The following is a 25,422-nucleotide window of genomic DNA, read 5'->3' as shown; positions in this document are numbered from 1 at the left end:
AGTTCACGCCTGTAATCCCAGCACTCTGGGAGGCCGAGGCAGGAGGATCACTTGAGCTGAAGAGTTTGAGACCAGCCTGAACAAAAGCAAGACCCCATCTCTATCAAAAATAGAAAAATTAGCCAGGTGTGTTGGGGAACGCTTGTAATCCCAGCTACTCAGGAGGCTGAAGCAGTTTAGTTTGCATTCTCAATGACTCTCTAACTCTGAGTCACAGATCTCTGCACAGGCGATCTAAATTGAGGAAGGGCCTCTTTCCCTGTGGAAGTTGGAGGGTGAACTAAAATAGACTAAAATAAAATCTTAAGACTCAACCACCCACCGACTTACTGAATGGACCCGCCCCCATGGCCAAAGCAATATCCTAAAACTAAATTGTCTGCCAGGAGGAGTGAGGTCAGACATGCCTCATCATGTCCCCCCTCACTTGTTGAGGACATCCTTTGTAACCCATTAAGAGGCCTACTGGTATGCAAGACAAACCTACAGGTCCTCAATTTACACAAATATATGTCTGGTGGTATATCTCTGAAAAATAGCTCCTTATTTTAAAACATTCCAAGCCTTTAAACAAAGCTTCATGTCTTTAACCAACTACAAGTTAAAGAATCTTTAAACCCACCTATATAACCTGTAAACCCCCCTTGAGATGGCCCACATTTTCGGGCCAAACCAATGTATGCCTCCCACGTATTGATTTATGACTTTACCTGTAACCCCTGTCTCCCTGAAATGTATAAAACCAAACTGTAACCCAGCCACAGCGAGTCCACTTGCTCAAGCATCTTGGGCATGGCTCCGGGTCACAATCCTCAAATATGGCTCAGAGTAAATCTCTTTAAAATTATTTTACAGAGTTTGGCTTTTTTTTTTTACATTAACAAATGAAATACAGGGTGCAGGGTGTGTGTGTGTCAGGGGAGCTTTAATGAATAGGAAGAGAAGCTGAAAACTACACCTACTCCACAATTATGCCTAACTTTGGGGGCAAAATGTTTGTTCTAAAAGCTATAAACATTCAGGTAAAATAAACCCTCCATTTCCAATCTGCCTAACTCTAATATTAGTGTTGGCATAGGCCAAGAACAAGCCCGCGCCACACAGAAAGGGCAGTGCATGGTGGTGCCACGTCGGCGGCAGGGTGAGGATCTGATCTGACGCCGCAGCTGGAGCTTTAAAACCCACAAGACAGGAGCGCCAGAGCGCTAGGGCCCGGTGTGTACGGCTGTGCGCCCACGGAGGATTTCAGACTCAAGGGTGAGCCGACAAAGGCAAAGCGAGAAGCGGCGAGGCGGGAATTCAGCCTTATAACTAACTACCTGCGAGGTCCACGCACCCCAGCAAGAGCGCGCAGGGCACCTCACACTGCAAGGACAGCAGCCGGGGCGGTCCAGGCCGGCACCTGCCCGGGGCTGACCCTTGCGCCCCTGCCTCTGATTGGCGGCCCCGCCCCAGGGGCGTGGCCTCGGGGCGACTCTCAGGGAGCCCGGCTGGGGATGCGCGCGCAGGCTCGTGGGCTCTGCCCCGCCCCAGCTCGCCTGTGATTGGCAAACTCGGCCCAAAGGGCGGGGCCTGCGGCGCCGGTGCGTGCGCAGCGGCCGCTTCGCTGCCGGGTTCGTGCAGGTGTCACCGCCATGGCGGCCTCGCTTTTGCTGCGGCAAGGACGAGCTGGGGCGGTGAAGGTAAAGAACCCTGCGCCTCCTGGAGCCCTGTGGGGGCCGGGGTGGGGGGCGCGGCGCCGGCCAGGCCAGGGCCTGCGGGCGACCTCCGGCCGCGGACCCGCTGCCTGGGCCCAGGCCGAGGAGGCCTGACGGGGTCAGGCCGGGTGGGCGTCCCGCATCCCCTGCCGCGGCGCGGGGCTGAGACTGCGCGCGCCCGGTGCAGACCGGCCCCCTGCGCGGAGGTGTCCCCGCAGGACCTGGGTCACCTGGGGAGCTCCTCAGGTGTGCGAGCCTGGGCAGCAGACGGCTGCGGACGTTCCCCCGGCGATCCTGCTGCGCCGCCGTGATTCTGCCCGAACCGCACGGCTTCTCTGGGACGACGTCTGTCTTACCCAGCCGAGGGAGCACAGGAAGGAACTTTCAGGGACCTGGTTGACCCAGTAACTTACCTGGTAGCCGTTAGGAAGCCAGCTTACATTACCTGACCCGTGAAAAGGGGAAAGAGGGCTTTCTTTCTCATAAAAAGCTAAAGCCACTTCACAATTTTAAAATATGAAAATTGTTATTACAAAATAAGTTACCATTCACTGCAAGATAATTTAAAGTACAGATGAGGGGAATTCATCGTCAGTCCACCATTTACTTCCAAGTATCTAGTTCCTAAGAATTTTTTTCAGCTTTTATATGTAAATATAAGCATGCTTACAGTCATAAACATAAATGTTATGTTCATATGTGCACATGTAGACACCTCTGTTCTGTGTCTAGCTTCTAGAACATTGTACTATTCCAGCACTTAGTAGGCCTTGGTATCTGCTGAGTGAACTAAAATGATATAAAATGTTTTTCACTTATATTGCAAACACTTTTGAAGCAGTTATTATTTATCTACATCATTTTTAATGGCCAGATAGTATTTCTTCTCCTTTACTTTATTTCCCCCCCTTCAGTAAAGATACTTCCCAAATATAAGAAAACATTTGTCCGTCCCCCAGATGGTGCGCACTGCACCCGTTGGGTGTGAATATACCCATCCCATCCCCCCCACTCCCATCTGCCCCACACCTGATGAAAGTTACATAGTATTTTGGCCCAGGCCCAGTGGCTCATGCCTATAATCCCAGTGGGAGGATCACTTGAGATCAGGAGTTCTACATTGGTAGAAATTGGCAAAATATGGAGATCACGTGTTTACAAAAAAAAAATTTTTTTTTTTTTTTTGAGACAGAGTCTCACTCTGTTTCCTGGGCTATGGCGTAAGCCTAGCTCACAGTAACCTCAAATACCTGTGCTCAAGCAGTACTCCTGCCTCAGCCTCCTGAGTAGCTGGAACTACAGGCATGTGCCACCATGCCCAGCTAATTTTTTATATATATATTTTTTGTCGTCCAGCTAATTTCCTCCTATTTTTTAGTAGAGACAGGATCTCACTCTTGCTCAGGGTGGTCTTGAACTCCTGAGCTGTTCAAACCATCTGCCCTCCTCAGCCTCCCAGAGTGCTAGGATTACAGGCATGTGCCTATAGTCCTAGCTGTCCAGATGCTGGGATGGGAGGATCACTTGAGCCCAGCTGTTGGAGGCTACAGTGAGCTATCATCACACCACTGTACTCCAGCCTGGACAATAGGGTAAGACCATGTCTCTTAAAAAAAAAAAAAAAGACAAGACATACAGTAATAACATTCATCAAGTGTCAGGGAGGGGGGAGGAGGCTATGGGGTATATTCACACCTAATGGGTGTGGTGTACACCATTTGGGCGATGGACACGCCTGAAGCTCTGACTCAGGTGGGGCAAAGGCAATATATGTAACTAAACATTTGTACTCCTGTCATATGCTGAAATAAGAAAAAAATTAAAAAGGAAAGAAACAGTAGTTTGTAGGTTAACAGATAACTGGAGACTACAAAAAGAAAGTACAGAAGAGTGGCCTTTTTTTTTTTTTTTTACAAAAGTTTATTTTTTAAAAGTATACATTATCATGTTTGTTTTCGCTCAGATAAAAATACTACAAGATGTTATGTGTATAATAAGAGAGGGTAGGTAGGTGATGTGCCATCCACATTTTGGGAGGACCAAATAGGTTAATGTCAAGTTTCCCTATACATTTTTTCCTATCGCTCCTGCTCTTCCTCTTCCCACGTGGCTTACTGTACAGAGAAGGAGGTTCTATAATGGAAGACGACACTATCATAATCTCAGTGTTTATTAATAGGAAAAAATAATGATAAATCAACCCCTTACTAGTAGTACCTGCCATACACTGTGTTGGCTGCTTTATACAAATTAACCTCATTCATTTGTATAAAATAGGTACCATTATTATCCCTCCTTTAGAAATAATTTGAGGATCAGAAAGGTTAAATACATTGGCCATTAAGTGGCAGTCAGTTCTCATTCAGCTTTACCATCTCTAGAAAACAAACCCAGAGGTTTTAAATTTTATTTTTTAAGGGGCTTGGCTATTTTTAGCAGAAGGAATCTGCAATCACATATGCTTTATTTTTTAATTAATTTTTTTTTTTTTTTTTTTTTTTTTTTTTGGAGACAGAGTGTCACTCTGTTGCCCGGGCTAGAATGCTGTGGCATCTGCCTAGCTCACAGCAACCTCAAACTCCTGGGCTCAAGCTCTCCTTCCCCCTCAGCTTCCCAGAGTGCTAGGATTACAGGCATAAGCCACCATGCCTGGCCAGTCACATACTCTTTAATCTCTACTCCCCAGCACAGAATAAACATTTATCAGGATGGTATTGAAATATTTACCACTTCCTCTGCAGTTCTCCTGGCTATTTCACCTTTGTGCTTTTGCTTGAGCACTATCTGGAACATTCTTCTTGGATGGTAGAGCATTTTCCACAGATCCAATTCTTACCTCTCTTTCCAATACTCCCTGCTTTTCAGAAGTCTTCCCTGATCCCTGCCCAGAAGCACTTCACTGCATTTCTCTCTTAACTATATTGGAGTATCTTAAAAATGGACGTCAGGACCAGTACCCTTGCTAGAGTGTCCCATCTGTAGAAAGAATTCCACTTAAAATGTGTTGGCCTAATTTTCAGCTAGAGGATTGGAGCATAGCTCATTATCAAGCTGGCTTCCCCCAGAGGATGGGGACACTGAGGCCTAGAGAAAGTTTTCGTTTGCTCAGGATCTCACTGTGACCTGGGTCAGAGCCCAGGACTTGTGGGACCACAATCCATGCACTTTTCACTGCCTGGGCTGCCTCTCAGAGGAAATGAACACGAATCTCTGCTTGCCCTTTCAGTAACCTGAGTATTAATAGTGATTGCCCTCAACTTGAGTGTTTTCTTCTTACAAAGTTTTTGCATTTTCCAAAATTTCCATAATATACATACATTATAAAAATTTTAATAACCATTAGAAGTATGCCATATGAATACTTTGCATTTATATAGTAGTAATACATGCTATTCATATATAGTAATTCCTGTTATAAAGAATATTCTAAACATCCCTATTTGTTAATTCTTTTGTCAGACTCTGTTCCTGGAAGCGCGGGTGTTTCAAGGATTTGCTTCTACAGTTCCTCTCTCTGCAGAATCAGGGAAGAGTGAAAAGGAAATGCCACCAAATTCCAAGAAGCAAAGTCCACCAAAAAGTAAGATTTTATTGGTAGTCATAAGGGAAAGAGACTACACAGTAAATTGATCATTCAGCCTTTCAAGCATGAAAATGAATTTTACCAGCTATAATTTATGGCTCTTCATTTTCAGCAGTGTCCAGATTATAATCAGACATAGATCTGTAACAGATTTTAGACCAAACACATCAGTAATGTAATAGTGTTTGACTCCGTGTTTAGCCCTGAAACTGATGCTTTCTGCATTCTCTAATTGCCAAGCTTCAACATGGGGCGAGTGGTGCCAAGGGTAAAGGCATGGGGGGGCGGCTCTTCATGTAGGAGGCCGCATTCAAGAAACTTCAATTAGATACACTTAAAAATGTACATTATTTTGTAAACGTCTAACTACTATGTACTTAATGATTTCAAAAAATGAAAACTATTTGTTCATTTTAAAGTTAACTAACCTTTTAATGACTCTGCTGTGTCTTCTTTTTGTTGGAAAGCATTTGAATATTTGGTTGCAGTGTGAAGGTCTGCAGTTTCAGTTGATTCTCTAGATGGGTATCATCAGTCATTTGTGACCTTGAGGGCATCTTGATTTGGGTTAGGTAGGAGAATGCAGATTCACAGCAGTAAGTGGTTGAAAAGCATTTTTCGGGCATGTTGCTGAAGGCGTGGGTATTCTGTAGTTTTTCCATATTTCTATTGGATCTTTCTTAGCATCAAACAGTGACTTTAAATTGGCATCTACTGAGGGCTCAGTTCTACTGAGAGCTCAATCAATTCCATCTGTGGTTCTTGGGTGCCTTGGGGATATCAACTAGGTGAGGCTGAGATGCTAATTAGAGTGTGGTGTCGTGATTCTCAAAGTCAGTGAACCTTTCATTATGTTCTCCAGTTAGTAGGTCTATAACAGCTGGGTATTCTTTAAATGATTCGCATATATCATCCTACTCATCAGTGACCTCTGCTAACTGGGAAAAATGTTCATCCAAAATTTCCTTTTGAAGAAGTATTTTGAAAAAAGATAGCTTTTTTCTGAAATGCTTGGATTTTTGGCCACATATCATATATAGACTTAGTTTTACCTTGCTATCAAATATTCAGATCATTTTGATTTGACATGATAATCGTACAGAAATACTGCATTCCTGTGGAAATATTTTTTTATTTTTTTTACCTCCTTTTACTATCATTCCCAAGAAATCTTCTTTCAATAACTCACATTGCTGATTCTGTCCTTTATAACATTTAATTATTTGTTCTTGCAGAGAGAAAATTTTGGCTAACACCTGTCCCTGCCATAGCCAACACACTTTAGAATGATACAGCAAATCCACACTGATATTTCTTCCCGCAACTTTAGCATGTTACAAGACTGAGGAAAACTGAGGATGCTGTGTTGCATTCGCAGGGATATAGTTAGCAGTACTTATAACTTGTTGCCAAGTGTCACTTAAAATAGCTTTAGCACAGATTTTGCTGATGCAAGATACAATGAAAAGAAATGAGAGCATCTGGATCTGTTAATACTTTTTATAATCTGTGCAATAAACCCTTCATGTTTTCCTGTCATGGAAGGTGCACCATCTGTATATAACACTTACTAAATTTACCAAATTCAGTTCAACTTTACGACATTTATCTTGAAAGTTGTTGAAGATATCTATTCCTCTAGCTCTCTGGGAGGCCGAGGCGGGCGGATTGCTCGAGGTCAGGAGTTCGAAACCAGCCTGAGCAAGAGCGAGACCCCGTCTCTACTATAAAATAGAAAGAAATTAATTGGCCAACTAATATATATACAAAAAATTAGCCGGGCATGGTGGCGAATGCTTGTAGTCCCAGCTACTCGGGAGGCTGAGGCAGGAGGATTGCTTGAGCCAGGAGTTTGAGGTTGCTATGAGCTAGGCTGACGCCATGGCACTCACTCTAGCCTGGGCAACAAAGCGAGACTCTGTCTCAAAAAAAAAAAAAAGATATCTATTCCTTGGGTTCTGTTCGCATGAGTGCCCAAAGCAAATAACCCTTCTGTTATGACCCGAATGAACTATAGAAACTGTGCAGAGTCAGTAGTATCAGGTGATTCATCCAAAGTGATTGAATAGTATATATTTTCCTTTTGAAGTATTGCACGAAGTTCTGTTAAGTTGAAAGCTAATTCATGCTGCAGATTAGTTATGGTTCTCTTTGAAAGAGGCAGTTCTTTGTTCTTTGAAACGTTACTGGGCTCTGAGCATCCTATGACTTTGACAGTGCATTTTTTCACAATTTCTATATCACTGAATGGCTTCCCTTTTTTCCCCAAGTATATAAGCTACTTTATAAGTTGCTTCCATGGCATTATTTCAAGGTCCTGTGGCTGCTTGAAATAATTGTCTTTGTTTTTGCTTTTCATCTTTTAATTTCTGCAATACAACCTTTCACACCTCTCTCTCTAATTTAAAATATTTGTGGTTCTTATGAGTGTGTTATAATGCTGATAAGCAATGAATTTCTTTAATGTTGACATTGCAGTATCATAAAGCAAGCAAATCATCTTATCTTTAGCAGAAACAAGATAACATTGCAACTCCCAATCCTCATTTAAAAAATCTGTTTTCTTCCTTCAGCGTTCTCTTGGTCTTCTTTGACATGATGGGCTGTTAAGCAGACAGAACTAAAAATTACTGTCTAGCTTTGCAGCTATTCACAAATTCCACCTAAAACAGAAACACAGTGCACTGCTGTCAAAAACTGATAATGGGCCGGGTGCAGTAGCTCACGCCTACAATCCTAGCACTCTGGGAGGCCAAGGCAGGCGGATTGCTCAAGGTCAGGAGTTCGAAACCAGCCTGAGCGAGACCCCATCTCTACCAAAAATAGAAAGAAATTAATTGACCAACTAAAAATATATATACAAAAAATTAGCCAGGCATGGTGGCGCATGCCTGTAGTCCCAGCTACTCGGGAGGCTGAGGCAGGAGGATTGCTTGAGCCCAGGAGTTCGAGGTTGCTGTGAGCTAGGCTGACTCCACGGCACTCAAGGTAGCCTGGGCAACAAAGTGAGACTGTGTCTCAAAAAAAAAAAAATTTGATAATAGACTGGCATACTTGACCCCCATAAACTCTGGCCAACCAGCCTAGCACAGGAGTGGCACCAGTCAGATGAGGGAAGTTAGAACTAAATCATGAGTGTAGCAGACTTTATGTCTTAAGAATGTTCTAATTGTGCCAGTCAATGTGGGGAGAGGATTATTTCATTGAAACTTATTTCATTATTCATTTTAAAAATAAAGACATTCATTTTAAAAATAAAAAGATAAAGGATGAACAAAATTATTAATAAAAATAAAAGGATTTTTTCTGTAAAATTTGGATTCAGCCAAGAGGCTGCACTTAAGGACCTAGAAGGCACATGTGGCCTTAAGGCCGCAGGCTGCCTGCCCCTGGCAAAGGCTGTGTGGCATTTAGGTGACCATGACATGAGTGAGAGTCCCCACTTTACTTTCCTTCCCCCATTCCAACTTTTTTCCGTCTCTTTGAAACCCATCTGTGGTTTCCCAGGCTTTGCGGAATCACAGTCCAGGACTGCAGGCATCATTTTATAGCTGGAGGGAGAGTTACGGGCAGGCAGTTTCCCACCGTGACTCACTTTGCTGATGCATAATGTCTGATCTATTGCTGACTTCTTACAGCAGTCATTTTGACTTTTATCACCAGTTTTTTTGTTGTTTTGTTTTTTTTACATTTTTTTAAACTTTTTTTCCCTCCCTTAATGTAGGAATGTAGCAAATTCTTATTGAAGGAAACTAAGAAATGCAACAGTATATTTTAAAATGCTTCTTTTCTGGGAATAATGTTATTTTCTACTCCCTGCCCATTATTAATAATTGGTTATGATGCAGGTACATTGCACTTAGCCTTCACTGCTGAAACCCCAGTTTACTCTTGAAAGAACATACAGTGCTAACTATCTCTTTGCAAATCTTTAGTTTTCAAATGCGATCATAAGATGAAAATTGGGTTTGGTCTTACTCTTCATCAAAATACCATTTTCTCAGTCTGAATGTTTGAAAGTATTTAGAATCTTTTGTTTTCTTCCTCCTTGGTCTGTGTACAGTACATTGGTAGGTTTTTAAATACACGCGGTTTGTAAGAGTTCTCCAGCCCCAAAGTGCCTCTCCCAGTGTGTTTGTCTTGGTGATGTGGAAACTCACCGTCCTGGTGGCGTCTACTCACCCTGTTGACTTGAGGCCTGAATTCCACAGGAACACTGTTCAGTTCCAGCCTATAATACCTGCCTCATTTTTAATCCCATTGCTCTTTTCTTTTTTAATGTACAAATGTTTAATATGTATCTTTTTAAAAAACATAATCACAATACCATGATCACACCTAAAAAATGTTTCCAACAAGAATGTCAGTTAATTTCTGCATTATACCTGGCGTGTTTTTTGTTTCGTTTTGAGATGGGGTCTTGCTATGTTGCCCAGGCTGAACTCAAACTCCTGGCTTTAAAGGATTTTCCTGCCTCAGCCTCCCAAGTAGCTGGGACTACAGATATGCACCACCATGCCCAGTGGTGCATGTTATACCTGGCATGTTTTTGACATTGTTTAAATGTTTATTGATAAACGATTAGTTGAAGTTCATTACTAATATAATTATATCATTTGGTGAATTTTAGTCTCATGTCTGCAATCTGACTTCGTAGATTTATGAATTTGGATTAAATAGATTTTAAAGTATCATGGCAGAACCAAAGAGCCCACTTTTTGGAAATGTGTCTGTATGGAGTGGATGGGGTGTTCTGTCCTGTGGCGGTTTGGGGTGAGGTTATGGAGAACACTGAGCTGGAGGTTGGCCTTGGGCTCTTGTAGAGCTTCTGCCTCCGGTCGCGGTGGGCTCTGCGGCCTCTGAGCCTTGGTTCTTTTGTGTTTGAGCGAGATCGGTGTGCTGGCCTGGCTGGGTGGTGGTTTGAGCGAGATCGGTGTGCTGGCCTGGCTGGGTTGTTGTGACGCTGACTGGTATGTGGCTTGTGTGTGCTGCATAAATCACAGAGTGCTGTCAATCGGGAAGACAGTTTTCTGAACTAAACACATTACATAGGTACCTCATAATTTTTTTTTAAATTCCCTGTACAAAGAAAAAGAAATAATGATCTAAATGGACACAGGCATGCCTGTGTTTTCCCATGAAGTGTCTGTGATTGGTAAATGTAAGACACAGAGATGCTTGTCACCCTCCCGTGGCACACTGCCAGATCAAACCCCCTAAACCAGAGCTGGCACAAGTTTCCTGCATGCAGGTGGAGGGACCTGAAACTCTCATGCTAGGGTCACATCCAGTCAAAGGGTCTGGCATCAGGGCAGGCCCCCAGGGCTGGAGAGCATGCTCTGCCTTGCTCCACCAGAGTCGCAGCTTCCTGCAGCACACGCGTTCCCTGAGGACAGCTGCCAGCACAGGTGTCAGGGTCCAGGCATGCTCAGAAGTGCATCCTCTCCGGGAACCGCCTGGCTCTGCAGCTTTGTGGTTTCCTTGAATCCAGCCACCAGGCGGAACTTTGCAACAGTCAGTGATAAGCTGTTGCTTGAGTAATTCCTGTGTTTTTTAGCAAGTCCGTCAAGAAGCCAAAGTTAATTATCCACTTCCAGTCCTTATTTCAGTTTTAAAAGTGAGGAATCTGTTTGCTATTTAATCGTAACAGTGCCGAGACCTGTTCTAAGCGCATTCCATATGTTATCCAGGTCTCAGACAATCCTGTGAGCAGATGCTCCTGTTCTCCCCCGTTACAGACAAGGAAGTTGAGGCGCAAAGAGACTCTGAGCTACCCAGAGTCTCACTGTGGTGAGTGGTGGATCCTGCACGTGAACCCTGGCGTTCTGGCTCAGCAGTTCGTATTTTAACCCTTTGCACTCGGATGTCGAGTGTGGATAATGTCGAGTGAATAATGAGAAAAAAGCAAGCGAGTGCAAAAGTGCAAAGGGTTAATCCCTGTCTTGCGTCTGTAAAATCTCAATTCTCATGTGTTAACTAAAAAAAAATACTTTTTATAGTCAAATACTTGTTAAAAAGAGAAAGTTTTAATTACCATATAAAATTTTGAATCATTGTATCCTTTAATGTCATGTTTAAATGCACCATTATTTCTGAATGTGCTTTGACTCAGAAATTAGTTTTGTGACCAGTTGACAAGATATGGTAGTATTTTAAGGTTGCTAATCCATTGCTAACACCATTGCCATTTTTGCGTTTGGTAGAGGGACCACTAAAAACTTGAAGGTCATGCTCTCACTTTTCAGCCGAGCGCAAGAGAGATTCAGGAAATTTAAGTTCTGTCTTGAGAGGCTAGGGAAGCACTTGGGGAACGCCTGCCCGTGCTGTTTATTGCACGGCATTCGTACGCCTGCAATTGGCATAGGCTGTTATGGCTCTGAAAGGTCGGAAACAGTCCCTGAAAACCCCATCTTTTGCTGTGAGGTAGGCCTACACGGCTAGGCTTATTTAGGTGGCTTTGTGTTTTATTCCACGGCCATCCCTCGGTTCCAGGACCCGCCATGGATACCAAAATCTGAAGTTGCGCAAGTCCCTGATACAAAATGGTGGTATACGATTTGCATATAACCTATGACATCCTCTGTACACTTTAAATCATCTCTAGATTACTTACAATCCTGGTATAATATAAATGCTATGTAAATAGTTGTTACATTGTTTAGGGCATAATGACCCCAAAAAGTCCATACATGTTCAGTACAGAAGCAAATTTTTCTTCTCTGAATATTCTCAGTCGGCAGTTGAATCAGATGCAGGCTCTGCAGATGCGGAGGGACAATTGTACTTGTCTTCCGAGGAAAGCCACTGTGAAAACTGTCGGTGTGTTGGCATCCTGCCTCTAGACACACGTGAGACATTCCATGAAAACAGTGGACTAGGTAAAGTTGTACCTACACTCAGAGCGAGTGTAAGTTCACGAGATGGTGTAAGTTCATGTGACAGTGTTATCTCCCGAGGGGCACAGCTTCTGTGCTGTTGCGGAGTGGAAATGGGGTGTTCTGTCCTGTGGCGGTTTGGGGTGAGGTTATGGAGAACACTGAGCTGGAGATTGGCCTTGGGCTCTTGTAGAGCTTCTGCCTCCGGTCGCGGTGGGCTCTGCGGCCTCTGAGCCTTGGTTCCTTTGTGTTTGAGCGAGATCGGTGTGCTGGCCTGGCTGGGTGGTGGTCTGAGCGAGATCGGTGTGCTGGCCAGGCTGGGTGGTTGTCTGAGCGAGATCGGTGTGCTGGCCTGGCTGGGTGGTGGTCTGAGCGAGATCGGTGTGCTGGCCAGGCTGGGTGGTGGTCTGAGCGAGATCGGTGTGCTGGCCTGGCTGGGTGGTGGTCTGAGCGAGATCGGTGTGCTGGCCTGGCTGGGTGGTGGTCTGAGCGAGATCGGTGTGCTGGCCTGGCTGGGTGGTGGTCTGAGCGAGATCGGTGTGCTGGCCTGGCTGGGTGGTGGTTTGAGCGAGATGGGTGTGCTGGCCTGGCTGGGTGGTGGTCTGAGCGAGATCGGTGTGCTGGCCTGGCTGGGTGGTGGTCTGAGCGAGATCGGTGTGCTGGCCTGGCTGGGTGGTGGTCTGAGCGAGATCGGTGTGCTGGCCAGGCTGGGTGGTTGTCTGAGCGAGATCGGTGTGCTGGCCTGGCTGGGTGGTGGTCTGAGCGAGATCGGTGTGCTGGCCTGGCTGGGTGGTGGTCTGAGCGAGATCGGTGTGCTGGCCTGGCTGGGTGGTGGTGTGAGCGAGATCGGTGTGCTGGCCTGGCTGAGTGGTGGTCTGAGCGAGATCGGTGTGCTGGCCTGGCTGGGTGGTGGTCTGAGCGAGATCGGTGTGCTGGCCTGGCTGGGTGGTGGTCTGAGCGAGATCAGTGTGGCTGGCCTGGCTGGGTGGTTGTCTGAGCGAGATCGGTGTGCTGGCCTGGCTGGGTGGTGGTCTGAGCGAGATCGGTGTGCTGGCCTGGCTGGGTGGTGGTCTGAGCGAGATCGGTGTGCTGGCCTGGCTGGGTGGTTGTCTGAGCGAGATCGGTGTGCTGGCCTGGCTGGGTGGTTGTCTGAGCGAGATCGGTGTGCTGGCCTGGCTGGGTGGTGGTCTGAGCGAGATCGGTGTGCTGGCCTGGCTGGGTGGTGGTCTGAGCGAGATCGGTGTGCTGGCCTGGCTGGGTGGTGGTCTGAGCGAGATCGGTGTGCTGGCCTGGCTGGGTGGTTGTCTGAGCGAGATCGGTGTGCTGGCCTGGCTGGGTGGTGGTCTGAGCGAGATCGGTGTGCTGGCCTGGCTGGGTGGTTGTCTGAGCGAGATCGGTGTGCTGGCCTGGCTGGGTGGTTGTCTGAGCGAGATCGGTGTGCTGGCCTGGCTGGGTGGTGGTCTGAGCGAGATCGGTGTGCTGGCCTGGCTGGGTGGTGGTCTGAGCGAGATCGGTGTGCTGGCCTGGCTGGGTGGTGGTCTGAGCGAGATCGGTGTGCTGGCCTGGCTGGGTGGTTGTCTGAGCGAGATCGGTGTGCTGGCCTGGCTGGGTGGTGGTCTGAGCGAGATCGGTGTGCTGGCCTGGCTGGGTGGTTGTCTGAGCGAGATCGGTGTGGCTGGCCTGGCTGGGTATTTGTCTGAGCGAGATCGGTGTGCTGGCCTGGCTGGGTAGTTGTCTGAGCGAGATCGGTGTGCTGGCCTGGCTGAGTGGTGGTCTGAGCGAGATCGGTGTGCTGGCCTGGCTGGGTGGTGGTCTGAGCGAGATCGGTGTGCTGGCCTGGCTGGGTGGTGGTCTGAGCGAGATCGGTGTGCTGGCCTGGCTGGGTGGTGGTCTGAGCGAGATCGGTGTGCTGGCCTGGCTGGGTGGTTGTCTGAGCGAGATCGGTGTGCTGGCCTGGCTGGGTATTTGTCTGAGCGAGATCGGTGTGCTGGCCTGGCTGGGTGGTTGTCTGAGCGAGATCGGTGTGCTGGCCTGGCTGGGTGGTGGTCTGAGCGAGATCGGTGTGCTGGCCTGGCTGGGTGGTGGTCTGAGCGAGATCGGTGTGCTGGCCTGGCTGGGTGGTTGTCTGAGCGAGATCGGTGTGCTGGCCTGGCTGGGTGGTTGTCTGAGCGAGATCGGTGTGCTGGCCTGGCTGGGTGGTTGTCTGAGCGAGATCGGTGTGCTGGCCTGGCTGGGTGGTTGTCTGAGCGAGATCGGTGTGCTGGCCTGGCTGGGTGGTTGTCTGAGCGAGATCGGTGTGCTGGCCTGGCTGGGTGGTTGTCTGAGCGAGATCGGTGTGCTGGCCTGGCTGGGTGGTGGTCTGAGCGAGATGGGTGTGCTGGCCTGGCTGGGTGGTGGTTTGAGCGAGATCGGTGTGCTGGCCTGGCTGGGTGGTTGTCTGAGCGAGATCGGTGTGCTGGCCTGGCTGGGTGGTGGTCTGAGCGAGATGGGTGTGCTGGCCTGGCTGGGTGGTGGTCTGAGCGAGATCGGTGTGCTGGCCTGGCTGGGTGGTTGTCTGAGCGAGATCGGTGTGCTGGCCTGGCTGGGTGGTGGTCTGAGCGAGATCGGTGTGCTGGCCTGGCTGGGTGGTGGTCTGAGCGAGATGGGTGTGCTGGCCTGGCTGGGTGGTGGTCTGAGCGAGATGGGTGTGCTGGCCTGGCTGGGTGGTGGTCTGAGCGAGATGGGTGTGCTGGCCTGGCTGGGTGGTGGTCTGAGCGAGATCGGTGTGCTGGCCTGGCTGGGTGGTGGTCTGAGCGAGATCGGTGTGCTGGCCTGGCTGGGTGGTGGTCTGAGCGAGATCGGTGTGCTGGCCTGGCTGGGTGGTGGTCTGAGCGAGATCGGTGTGCTGGCCTGGCTGGGTGGTGGTCTGAGCGAGATCGGTGTGCTGGCCTGGCTGGGTGGTGGTCTGAGCGAGATCGGTGTGCTGGCCTGGCTGGGTGGTGGTCTGAGCGAGATCGGTGTGCTGGCCTGGCTGGGTGGTGGTCTGAGCGAGATCGGTGTGCTGGCCTGGCTGGGTGGTGGTCTGAGCGAGATCGGTGTGCTGGCCTGGCTGGGTGGTGGTCTGAGCGAGATCGGTGTGCTGGCCTGGCTGGGTGGTGGTCTGAGCGAGATGGGTGTGCTGGCCTGGCTGAGTGGTGGTCTGAGCGAGATCGGTGTGCTGGCCTGGCTGGGTGGTGGTCTGAGCGAGATCGGTGTGCTGGCCTGGCTGGGTGGTGGTCTGAGCGAGATCGGTGTGCTGGCCTGGCTGGGTGGTGGTCTGAGCGAGATCGGTGTGCTGGCCTGGCTGGATGGTTGTCTGAGCGAGATCGGTGTGCTGGCCTGGCTGGGTGGTGGTTTGAGCGAGATCGGTGTGCTGGCCTGGCTGGGTGGTGGTTTGAGCGAGATCGGTGTGCTGGCCTGGCTGGGTGGTTGTCTGAGCGAGATCGGTGTGCTGGCCTGGCTGGGTGGTTGTCTGAGCGAGATCGGTGTGCTGGCCTGGCTGGGTGGTTGTCTGAGCGAGATCGGTGTGGCTGGCCTGGCTGGCATGTGACGTGTGTGTGCTGCATAAATCACTGAGTGCTGTCAAGTGGGAAGACAGTTTTCAGAACTAAACTGTCTTCAGTGCGCATTACGTAGGTACCTCATAATTTTTTTTAAAATTCCCTGTACAAAGAAAAAGAAATAATGATCTAAATGGCCACGGGCGGGCCTGTGCTGCCGCGTGCAGACGAGGAGTCACTGGCAGCGGCTGCAGATCAGCAGGGCGAGCGGAGCTTCCTCTGCCTTACAGAGAGGAGGCCGGGCCGTGCTGCAGCAGGGCAGAGGCTGGCTCTCGGCAGAAAGCAAAATGAGCTGCTGCTGTCTGTTAGCCCTTCCAGGGGACTCTCCCAGTAACCGGCATGAACAAAGGAAATCCTCATTCCATGTGATAGACTAACGACTCCTTTCCAAACAAAATTTCTAAGTCATTTCGTTGTTAATCCCACTTTAAATTTTCTGTGTTAAATTTTCTGTCCATTTTCAGTATGTAATAAATCATCCTATAATGTTGCTTTGCTGTTCTTTACAGTTAAAACAATCTCCACAACAAATTTTGGAAGATTCAGTTGTTATTATTTTTCCATTCAATGTAGCCTATCTCAGCTAAGTCTTATTTTTTTTTTTTTTTTTTTTTTTTTTAGACAGAGTCTCACTTTGTTGCCCAGGCTAGAGTGAGTGCCGTGGCATCAGCCTAGCTCACAGCAACCTCAAACTCCTGGGCTCGAGCAATCCTTCTGCCTCAGCCTCCCGAGCTGGGACTACAGGCATGCGCCACCATGCCCGGCTAATTTTTTTATATATATATATCAGTTGGCCAATTAATTTCTTTCTATTTATAGTAGAGACGGGGTCTCGCTCTTGCTCAGGCTGGTTTTGAACTCCTGACCTTGAGCAATCCGCCCGCCTCGGCCTCCCAAGAGCTAGGATTACAGGCGTGAGCCACCACGCCCGGCAGCTAAGTCTTATTTTAAATTAGTTTTTCATACTTGGAAAATTCACGTTCAAAATAAAGACAGATTAATGATCAGGTGAGTGACCTGGCAGGGTTGAAGGCCAGCCTCACACATAGCTGTTAGGCCTTTCTCAGCTGTACCAGGTTTGGTTTAGAGGGACAAGGACAGAGAGATCAAGTCAGCGTACCCCTTCACCCCATTTTATGTTTAACATGCCTGGGAGCTCTGTGTGAGCTCCGAGAGTGACCTGCATCAGCACCGACTCTGGAGAGCCCGAATGCAGATTCCAGGCCAGCACAGAGCCACAGATTCCCACGGAGGTGGTGCTGGTCATCCCAGGGGTGGCCGTGATGGGGACAGGGAGGTGGTTCTGGTGGGGGTGGCCCTGACAGGGTTGGGTGCGGTTTGGGGGTGATTTACACACTCCTCTGCTGCTCTGGCTCTTCAGCCATTGCCTCTCACAGTGCCCATTTCTGATTGATTGTTAGTCCTAAGTTTTCTTTGATCATTTTCTTTCTTTCTTTTTTATTGGAGACAGTAGTGTGATATTAGCTCACTATAACCTAGAACTCCTGGGCTCAAGCGATCCTCCTGCCTCAGCCTGCTGAATAGCTGGGACTACAGGTGCATGCCACCACGCCTGGCTAATTTTTTTTGTAGAGACGCAGTCTCGCTATGTTGCCAAGTCTGGTCTAGAACTCCTGGCCTCAAGTGATCCTCCTGCCTTGGCCTCCCAAAGTGCTGGGATCACAGGCATCAATGTGCCTTTTTGATCATTTTCTTTCAGTCTATTAAACATAGGTTTCTGGACTCAGAAAACAATTAAAAACCCATTTGGATACCGTTAAGATAGGGTGGTTAGGAGGACATTTTTCCAGCTTAAACAAGTAGGATTGAGATATTTTTAGTATAAAATAGACTACTAGACATAAGGGTGCTGGATTTAGGGGCTGTTCATCTGCAATAATTTTAAAATTTTGGAATTTTAAATTTGAAAAGTAATTTATAAAAATTTGTCATATATTTTTCTTCTATTCTGTATGGTTGGAAAAGATGTATTACCACCTGAGGAAATTGAATGAAATTAGCTCTAATCATTATATTATTTGAAGCCAGCTGTGGTGGCTCACCCCTGTAATCCTAGCACTCTGGGAGGCCGAGGTGGGAGGATCGCTTGAGCTCAGGAGGTCGAGACCAGCCTAAGCAAGAGGGAGACCCTGTCTATACTAAAAATGGGAAAATTAGCCAGGCATTACAGTATGTACCTCTAGTCCCAGCTACTTGGGAGGCTGAGTAAAGAGGATTGCTTGAGCCCAGGAGCTTGAGGTTGTAGTGAGCTACAATAATGCCACTGCACTCTACCTGGGATGACAGAGCAAGATTCTATCTCACCAAAAAAATAAATAAGTAAAATATACATATATATTTTATTTGAGGGCCAGGCATGGTGGCTCACACCTGTAATCCAGCATTTTGGGAGACTGAGGCAATAAGATTGCTTGAGGCCAGGAATTTAAGACCAGCCTGGGCAACGTAGCAAGACCCTATTTAATTTAAAAATTAGACTGGCATGGTGGCATGTGCCTGCAGTCCTTGCTCCTAGGGAGGCAGGAGGATCACTTGAGCCCGGGAGTTCAAGGTTTCAGTGAGCTACAACCATGCCACTGCACTCCAGCCACTTATTTTATTTTTTACAGTTTGAAAATCTGCTATTTCCAGTGATATCTATGAAGTTAAATTAGTTTAGGCTTCCTTGGTAGTGTAATACTATATATACGTATATATGTACGTGTGTGTGCGTGTGTGTGTGTGTGTGTGTGTGTATATATATATATTTTTTTTTTTTTTTTTGGCTGAAGAAATCCCGAAATGACTTGTGTGATTTTGAAGAACTGTTCTTGCTGTTTAGAGTGACTTGACTTGAACTGCATCACCCCCATGCCGTTTGGTCACAGGTGCATGCATCCCTCAGACCAGGCTCTTGCCTGTACTTTTGCCTCGCTGTTCTGTTCAGAAAGTTCAAGTCTGAATTTTTTTTTAATATTTGAAAAGCACCAGTGTTTTAGGAATTCAAGAAATTATACATCGGGAGGAGGGGAATGGGCATTTATTGAAACCTTAAAATCTGTACCCCCATAATATGCCGAAATAAAAAAAAAAGAAAAAAAAATAAATTATACATTGTAAAACTTGAATGGTCATCTGAAAATATATTTTTAATATCGTTTAACTATCTTAAATTTGGGGGGAAAAGAGTTTAAAAAGTAACTATGGTTAGAGAAGCTGTCAGTGTGAAAAATGGAAACAAATCTGTCGCTCCTGTTAGTGCAAATACTCGTTTTTAAGTTTTTCAGCTACCAAAGAAAGCATCTCCATTCCGTCCTGCTTCTCACCCCGAGGCTGGGCTGGCGCTCTCGAGCGGTTTCCACGGAGTTGTCCTCGGATGATCGCAGTGCAGACGTTGCGAATGACAAGCTGATGTGTAATGAAATGTCTGTGGTTTTGACTGATGAGCTTGTTTTTGTTAAATATTAAAAGTATTCCTCTTTATGCCATTTCCTAGATGTAGTGGCACCAAAGGAGAAGGGCAAGCTGCTAGCCACCCCGGCAGCAGCTGAATTGTCTAGACACGTATCTTCACCCCGTCCCTACCCGTCAGTCGAGAATAAAGGCGGGGCGGTAGCTAGCCCCAGCCCCGATGACAGCACGCTGCGCACACACCAAGGGCTTCCGAGAGTTTTGCCAAGAAAGACTTTGGTAGAGTTTCCTCAGAAAGTTCCGTCTCCACTCAGAAAACAGGCCTCCGGTTCAGAAGCTCGTCGGAAGGGCCAGAAAGTGACAGATGCTTCGTCTTCGTCTTCGTCTTCGTCTTCGTCCAGCTCCTCTGATTCAGAGTCTGACGAGGAGACTGACGCCTCAGAGGCGGGTCCTCGAGCGGTGAGCAAAGGCCCAGGAGGGGCTCGGAAACCAGAGGTCTCCCGTGCCCTTGGAGACACAGCCCTCCAAACGGCGACATCAGCCAAAGAGAAAACCCGGCCGCAGAAGCCTCACACAGACCCCGCCTCCCCAGAGAAGCCCCGTCAGCCAAAGAAGAAAGGGCCCACCGCCAAGCTATCAGAGGATAGGAAAGATACTAAACCCAAAATCATGGCGCCCAAATCACAAGTACATGAAGAGATCGCAAGGCAAGATATAAAAGAAAACCAATTGCAGAACATACTTGGATCAAATGAAATAGGTAAAGAAAGCCAAAAGCCATTTGAAGTTAAAGGAATCTTACCTGGCCGCACAAAATCAGGATTGTCTGCACAGCCGGCCAGCGGCCCCGCGCCCACCCTGGGAGAGAAGGCCACGGTGCAAGGGCAGCCGCAAGCCGCTCCTCCTGGGGCTGGAGAGGCACGTCTGGGGAAGCAAGTGCCAGAGCTCCACGGGCAGGCAGCCGCCCTGCTCGGAAAAGAGCACTTGAGGCAGCAGGCAACAGGAGGGCACGTGAAGACTAGAGAAGAGATCTCAGAAGATCAGGCACCAATAAGGGATTTGAAGACAGTTCCTGCTAAGAATAAAGATGTTCTTGATGAACAGGCCACGGTGCTAAGGCTTGAGAGTGAGGTCGTGGAAGACTCCACCATGCCTGTGGAAGTTTCCACCATGCCAGTGGGAGTCTCCGCCATGCCAGTGGGAGACTCCACTATGCCAGTGGGAGTCCCCGCCATGCCAGTGGGAGTCCCCGCCATGCCAGTGGGAGTCCCCGCCATGCCCGTGGAAGACCCCGCCATGCCCGTGGAAGACCCCGCCATGCCCGTGGGAGACCCCGCCATGCCCGTGGGAGACCAGGACGGCACACAGGGTATACCTTGACTTGTGCTTGTGACCTCTTCCATTCCCTGAGGGGTAGTTAGACTCTAAAGAACTAGTTTACATTTCTCTGTGATTATAAAGTAGTATTCATATCAGATTTTACAATAGAAATATGGCCTGTGACACTGGCTCAGCTAAGCAGAGAAGTGTGTCTTAATTCTGGGTAACACATCTTAATATACAAAATACCTAAGATATTTTAAATTTATTTTAAGATGAACTTGGTGTGGTAGCTAATGCCTATAATCCCAGCTACTTGGGAGGCTGAGGCAGGAGGATCACTTGAGCCCAGGAGTTTGAGGCCAGCCTGTGCAACACAGAAAGACCCCATCTCAAAATAAAAAATGAAAGAGTGTGCCCTTGGCACTCTTGACTATTTCTTAACCAATATCTTTGAAAACTGGCAGTTCAATGTCTTCACCCTTATATTTTGAGGGTGTCCTGAGTGTTCATTTCATGAGCTTGCAGAGCATGTGAGAGAGAAGGGGGGTCTCCTATTTAACTTGCACAGTGGAGGCCAGTGGTTACAGTTGGTATGACAGTGTTCAGGTGCCAAACCAGATGGCTGCTTTAGCATCCTTGTGCACTAAAGCAGTGGGTACCACACAAAGGCGGCCACAGACTGGGAAAACCTTTCTTTTCACTAGACATTTCCTTCTCTGACTTACCTGGAAAATACACATAGGCCGCTTTATTCTTCTGTAATGAATTTATGAAGGGCTCTTAAAGGGTAATAGTGTTATTCCTATTATGTTACCATTTTCTTGGGCACTAAACCTGAAAAAATGTAATTTGTTTTAGGTTGGTCATGGCAAACCTGAAAAGCAGGACTTCTTGCATTTTAGAATGTGGCTCTTTGAGACTCCCTTAAAATGCATTATTGCTGACAGATCCGGCTCCTTCTGTGTCTGCTGTTCGTTCTTTTTAAAGCCGCCTCGGGCCTAATTTGTATTACCTGGTACATTGTTGTTGGTGACGTTATGTTGACAGGATTTATGTGTTTTCTTCCCTTTCCATTTGCTCCCTCTTTCGTTGCTATGCAAAGTGCCGCTGCTCGCCGGGCTTCTCCAGACCGTGAGGCCTGCGTCCCTGGCACTGCGTCCGCAGTCATCGGCTCCATGACTGACAGGGAGCAGTGCCAAAAACAGCAGGACGGAAAATCGTCAAAACTGGGGACTTTCAGATTGCTAACTTTTTTGAAAAGAAACTTGCTTCTAATGTTTCAGGGATGTATTATTTCTCAAATACTCCCTTTGCCCTTCAAAGGCTAAAGAAGACACCCCAGAGCAAAGCCCACTTTTCAGGCTGTGTCTGTGCAGGGCAGACGGACCTCTCGCCAAGTCGTCCGTGCCCCACGCACCGCGCTCCTCGCCTTCCGGGGGGTTGGTTTTGGATAAGAGTTTTGTAACCCACACCTCCCTTCCGTTACCTTCTCTGTGTTCACTGTGATAGTGCCTCCCACTTTGAAGTCGTGCCTGCACCGCATGGAAGACATTAAGCTAGTTGAGATTGAAGAGATGTCAGCTCTTTCAGTAAAACATCATTTTTATTTAACACAAGTAAAACAAAAAACAAAGCTTTTGATATTAATCGAAATAGTGAAAAAATACATATTTTGCATGCAGCATGATTAGAAGTTGAGACAGTCCTAATGACCTGATTTCCAGAAATTTTGCTGGTGAGAACCCTGACCCAAATGTCAGCCTATCCTCTCGGGACGCTTCATTTTGCCATCAGTTTGCGTGCCACGTTGCAGGACAGCAGTGTTTCTGTTGCTTCGACCCCATGCTTGTGGCTTTAAGATTATCAGATGCGTAGGCGTATGGTTTTTAATTGTTTTTCCCATTTAAAGATACAAAGCTAAAGTTAGTATTTTTAGCCTATTACTCTAAAGTATTCCAACAGTTTTTTCAAAAAAGGTTAAAACAACAAAACCTACAGATTTCATTTCATTCCCCTTAACTCTGTTGTTATAATAGAATTTATCTAATTGTATTCAGAGACTTAGAATGCTCCCCTAGTTTCTGCTTTTCAAAAGTTTTTATAGGCCAGGCGTGGTGGATCACGCCTGTAAATCCTAGCACTCTGGGAGGCCGAGACGGGTGGATCGTTTGAGCTCAGGAGTTCAAGACCAGCCTGAGCAAGGGCGAGACCCCATCTCTACTAAAAATAGAAAGAAATTAATTGGCCAACTAAAAATATATAGGAAAAATTAGCTAGGCATGGTGGCTCATGCCTGTAGTCCCAGCTACTAGGGAGGCTGAGGCAGAAGGATCTCCTGAGCCCAGGAGTTTGAGGTTGCTGTTAGCTAGGCTGACACCAAGGCACTCACTCTAGCCTGGGCAACAAAGTGAGACTCTGTCTAAAAAAAAAAAGTTTTTATAAATGGTTCATTTCTATGTAGACAGATACCTTACAGAAGTAATTTTTTTCATACATCTTTAAGTGACCTGAAAGTCCCTCTATAATTGTCTTTGGCATTTTCAAACTTTTGAGAAGTCTGAGCCCTAAAAGTACACAAAGAATGATGTTAAGACACATTCTAACAACTATTCCATTTCTTAAATTATTATGTTTTAGGATACATTTTCAACTAATATCTTTCTTCTGCTTTTAAGATACTGTGGCTTTCATGAGCTTTTCTCTTCTGATTAGACAGTCTGTTCTGCACAGGTAGGACTGCTGGAGAATGGCCGGCAGACAGGCGTGGGAGCCCGGTCATTCATGAAGAGCTGTCCTCGTGGGCTTTCTCACAGTGTCCTGTTCCCTCCACAGAGCCCGCCCTGGTGGCTGCGGAGCCGTTTGACAACAGCACCTACAAGAACCTGCAGCATCATGACTACACCCCCTACACCTTCCTCGACCTGAACCTCGACCTCTCCAAATTCAGGATGCCACAGCCCTCTTCAGGGCGCGAGTCACCACGACACTGAGAGCCCTCAGTCGGAAGATTAATTTACGTCGTCTTTGCTGCCGTCTTGCCTGCAAAAATAAAATCCACTCGAGTCACAAATCCCTACCTGCATAATTGGTTTCCCTTTTACACTTTTTATAGTGAATGGTGAATCAGGAACACTATTGCTGATTGTGTATTCGACATATATTTAGGGATATCTACTATGTGCAAGGAATTGTTCTTTAATTATAAGGTTATGACTACCTGGGCAATTCATAAAATTAGAGAATTTTAAGTGCTTTTGAGCAGTGTAATTCTATGCTGAGCTTAGTTTTAGCATTAAACTGATGAACAGGTAGGTATCAATAAGTGTGAGAGTGACTTCTAGTTTTATAGGCCTAGTTTTTGATAAATTGGAAAACAGGAGTTTTATTAATTTTAACTAATTACTGCATTGCAAAGAAGTAGTACTAAATTATAGCATTTTATTGTCAGAAAAGGAGCAATCATTTTGTTCACCTCTATTAGGAATTTGACATAAAATCGGGGAATTTTTCAGTGGTGAGACAGGGAAGAGGGGAAAGTTTTGTACAGTCCAGTGACAGCTTTGCCCCCACTTGGCCATGGGCAGACCCTGATCTAATTCAGCTATTTAGGGTTTCCGGGTTGGCCGGTAATCTTCCGTCACCTGCGATAACTTTAGCTCCGCTCACACCTTCGGGGGCGGAGAGCAGCGCAAGGCGTCTGGGCACCGGCACGCTGTGCTGTGGGGCGAGGCGCAGTCTGGGAGAAACTGCCACGTGTGGATGAGGCCGTTGCTGCCTGAGAGCTGCAGTGAGACACTCGCATCCGCTCATCAGAGGCGCCGTGTTGGGGCCTAGAGTGGGAGTGTTTAGTCTGCGCGTATGTGACATTTCTTCATGTTTTGCAGTGTTGTCCTCACACTCCCTTTCACGGACTTGTTCATGAGCCCAAACTCGTAGGTTTCATTTCATTTGAATTCTGGTCCTTGGCCTCTAGTCAACTTACAGCACACTCAACAGAGTGTATTTGTAACTTATGATTCATATTTTTATGATCCTACATTTCTTCAAATTAGTCCAAGAAAGAATACCAAAATTGGAAACTAGTATTGTGATCATCTGCCTCAGATTTTGTTGCCACCCAAGAGACTTAGCAACTCAGCGAGATGATTCTGAGCACATTTTTTTATTGTAAAAGTAATAAAACCACATTAACAGAAAGAAAGAAAATAGAAAATCTTATATCTAAAATCCACTGTGCTGACCCAGCCATTATTGACATTTTACATGTTTCCCCAGTGGCGGTGGTTTTGGTTAGATGTGGCCATTTTATGTGTGTGCAGTTTTCTATCCTGTTTGGATTTTTTTGTTTTATATCATTTAATTGCTGCTTAACCCGGGGTCTGTGGAGCCCCTGTGATGTGTGTGATGCACCAGGGGTGGGAAGCCTGGACTGCTGGTGTCTCGGAGTTGAGGTTCTTTTGATATTAAAGTGAGTATGAATGTATTTAATTTGCAGATGTTTTTAAGGTGAAGCATGAAGCCTAAATAAAGTTCTTCCATTAGAACTGTCCCCCCCCCCCCCCCGGCTAGTTTTCCAGCCTGGGAACTTGGTTCCCATCCTCCGCCTGTTGGAAGGGCTTAAGTGACAACCAGCACCAGGCGAGGTCTCTTTTCTAACCGTCACTGCTGATGACTGCTTGATATTCCATCTGGTGGCAATGCAGTGGTTACCCACAGAGTACACTCTGGGGACTCAACTAATTCCCAAGGTCTCTCTCTCAAGAGCACTGCCAGGAACAGCAGTGTGAACATAGCTCATTCTGTGTTTTGTGTCGTTTCCTTAACATGCATTTCTAGACGCTGACCCGATGAATCAGTGTGAACACTAGTACTGCTTTCATTGCTGCTAGTTCAATGCGTTTGTGTTAAATAATCATTTTATCTCCTTTTATATTTTTCCTGTCACCTGAACCTTG

The 25,422-nt window shown here is 46.9% G+C and overlaps 1 protein-coding gene across 2 annotated transcripts; it reads left to right on the top strand.

Moving 5' to 3' along the window:
• The first annotated feature begins 1,556 nt into the window (after nucleotides 1-1,556).
• On the top strand, nucleotides 1,557-23,537 carry NDUFV3 (NADH:ubiquinone oxidoreductase subunit V3). Of its 2 annotated transcripts, XM_020284726.2 has the most exons (4): nucleotides 1,557-1,682; nucleotides 5,157-5,277; nucleotides 19,230-20,513; nucleotides 23,300-23,537. In XM_020284726.2, the coding sequence occupies exons 1-4, from the start codon at nucleotides 1,635-1,637 to the stop codon at nucleotides 23,455-23,457; spliced, it is 1,611 nt and encodes a 536-aa protein (XP_020140315.2). In that variant the 5' UTR covers nucleotides 1,557-1,634; the 3' UTR covers nucleotides 23,458-23,537. The 2 variants fall into 2 exon arrangements, with proteins under 2 accessions (XP_020140315.2, XP_012634579.1); XM_012779125.3 differs by lacking the exon at nucleotides 19,230-20,513.
• Nucleotides 23,538-25,422: the final 1,885 nt, after the last annotated feature.

Source organism: Microcebus murinus, chromosome 1 (genome assembly GCF_040939455.1).
Source record: "Microcebus murinus isolate Inina chromosome 1, M.murinus_Inina_mat1.0, whole genome shotgun sequence".
Lineage (NCBI taxonomy): Eukaryota > Metazoa > Chordata > Mammalia > Primates > Cheirogaleidae > Microcebus > Microcebus murinus.
The sequence above is the reverse complement of the archived record's forward strand: the minus strand, read 5'-3'. Positions and strand labels throughout refer to the sequence as shown.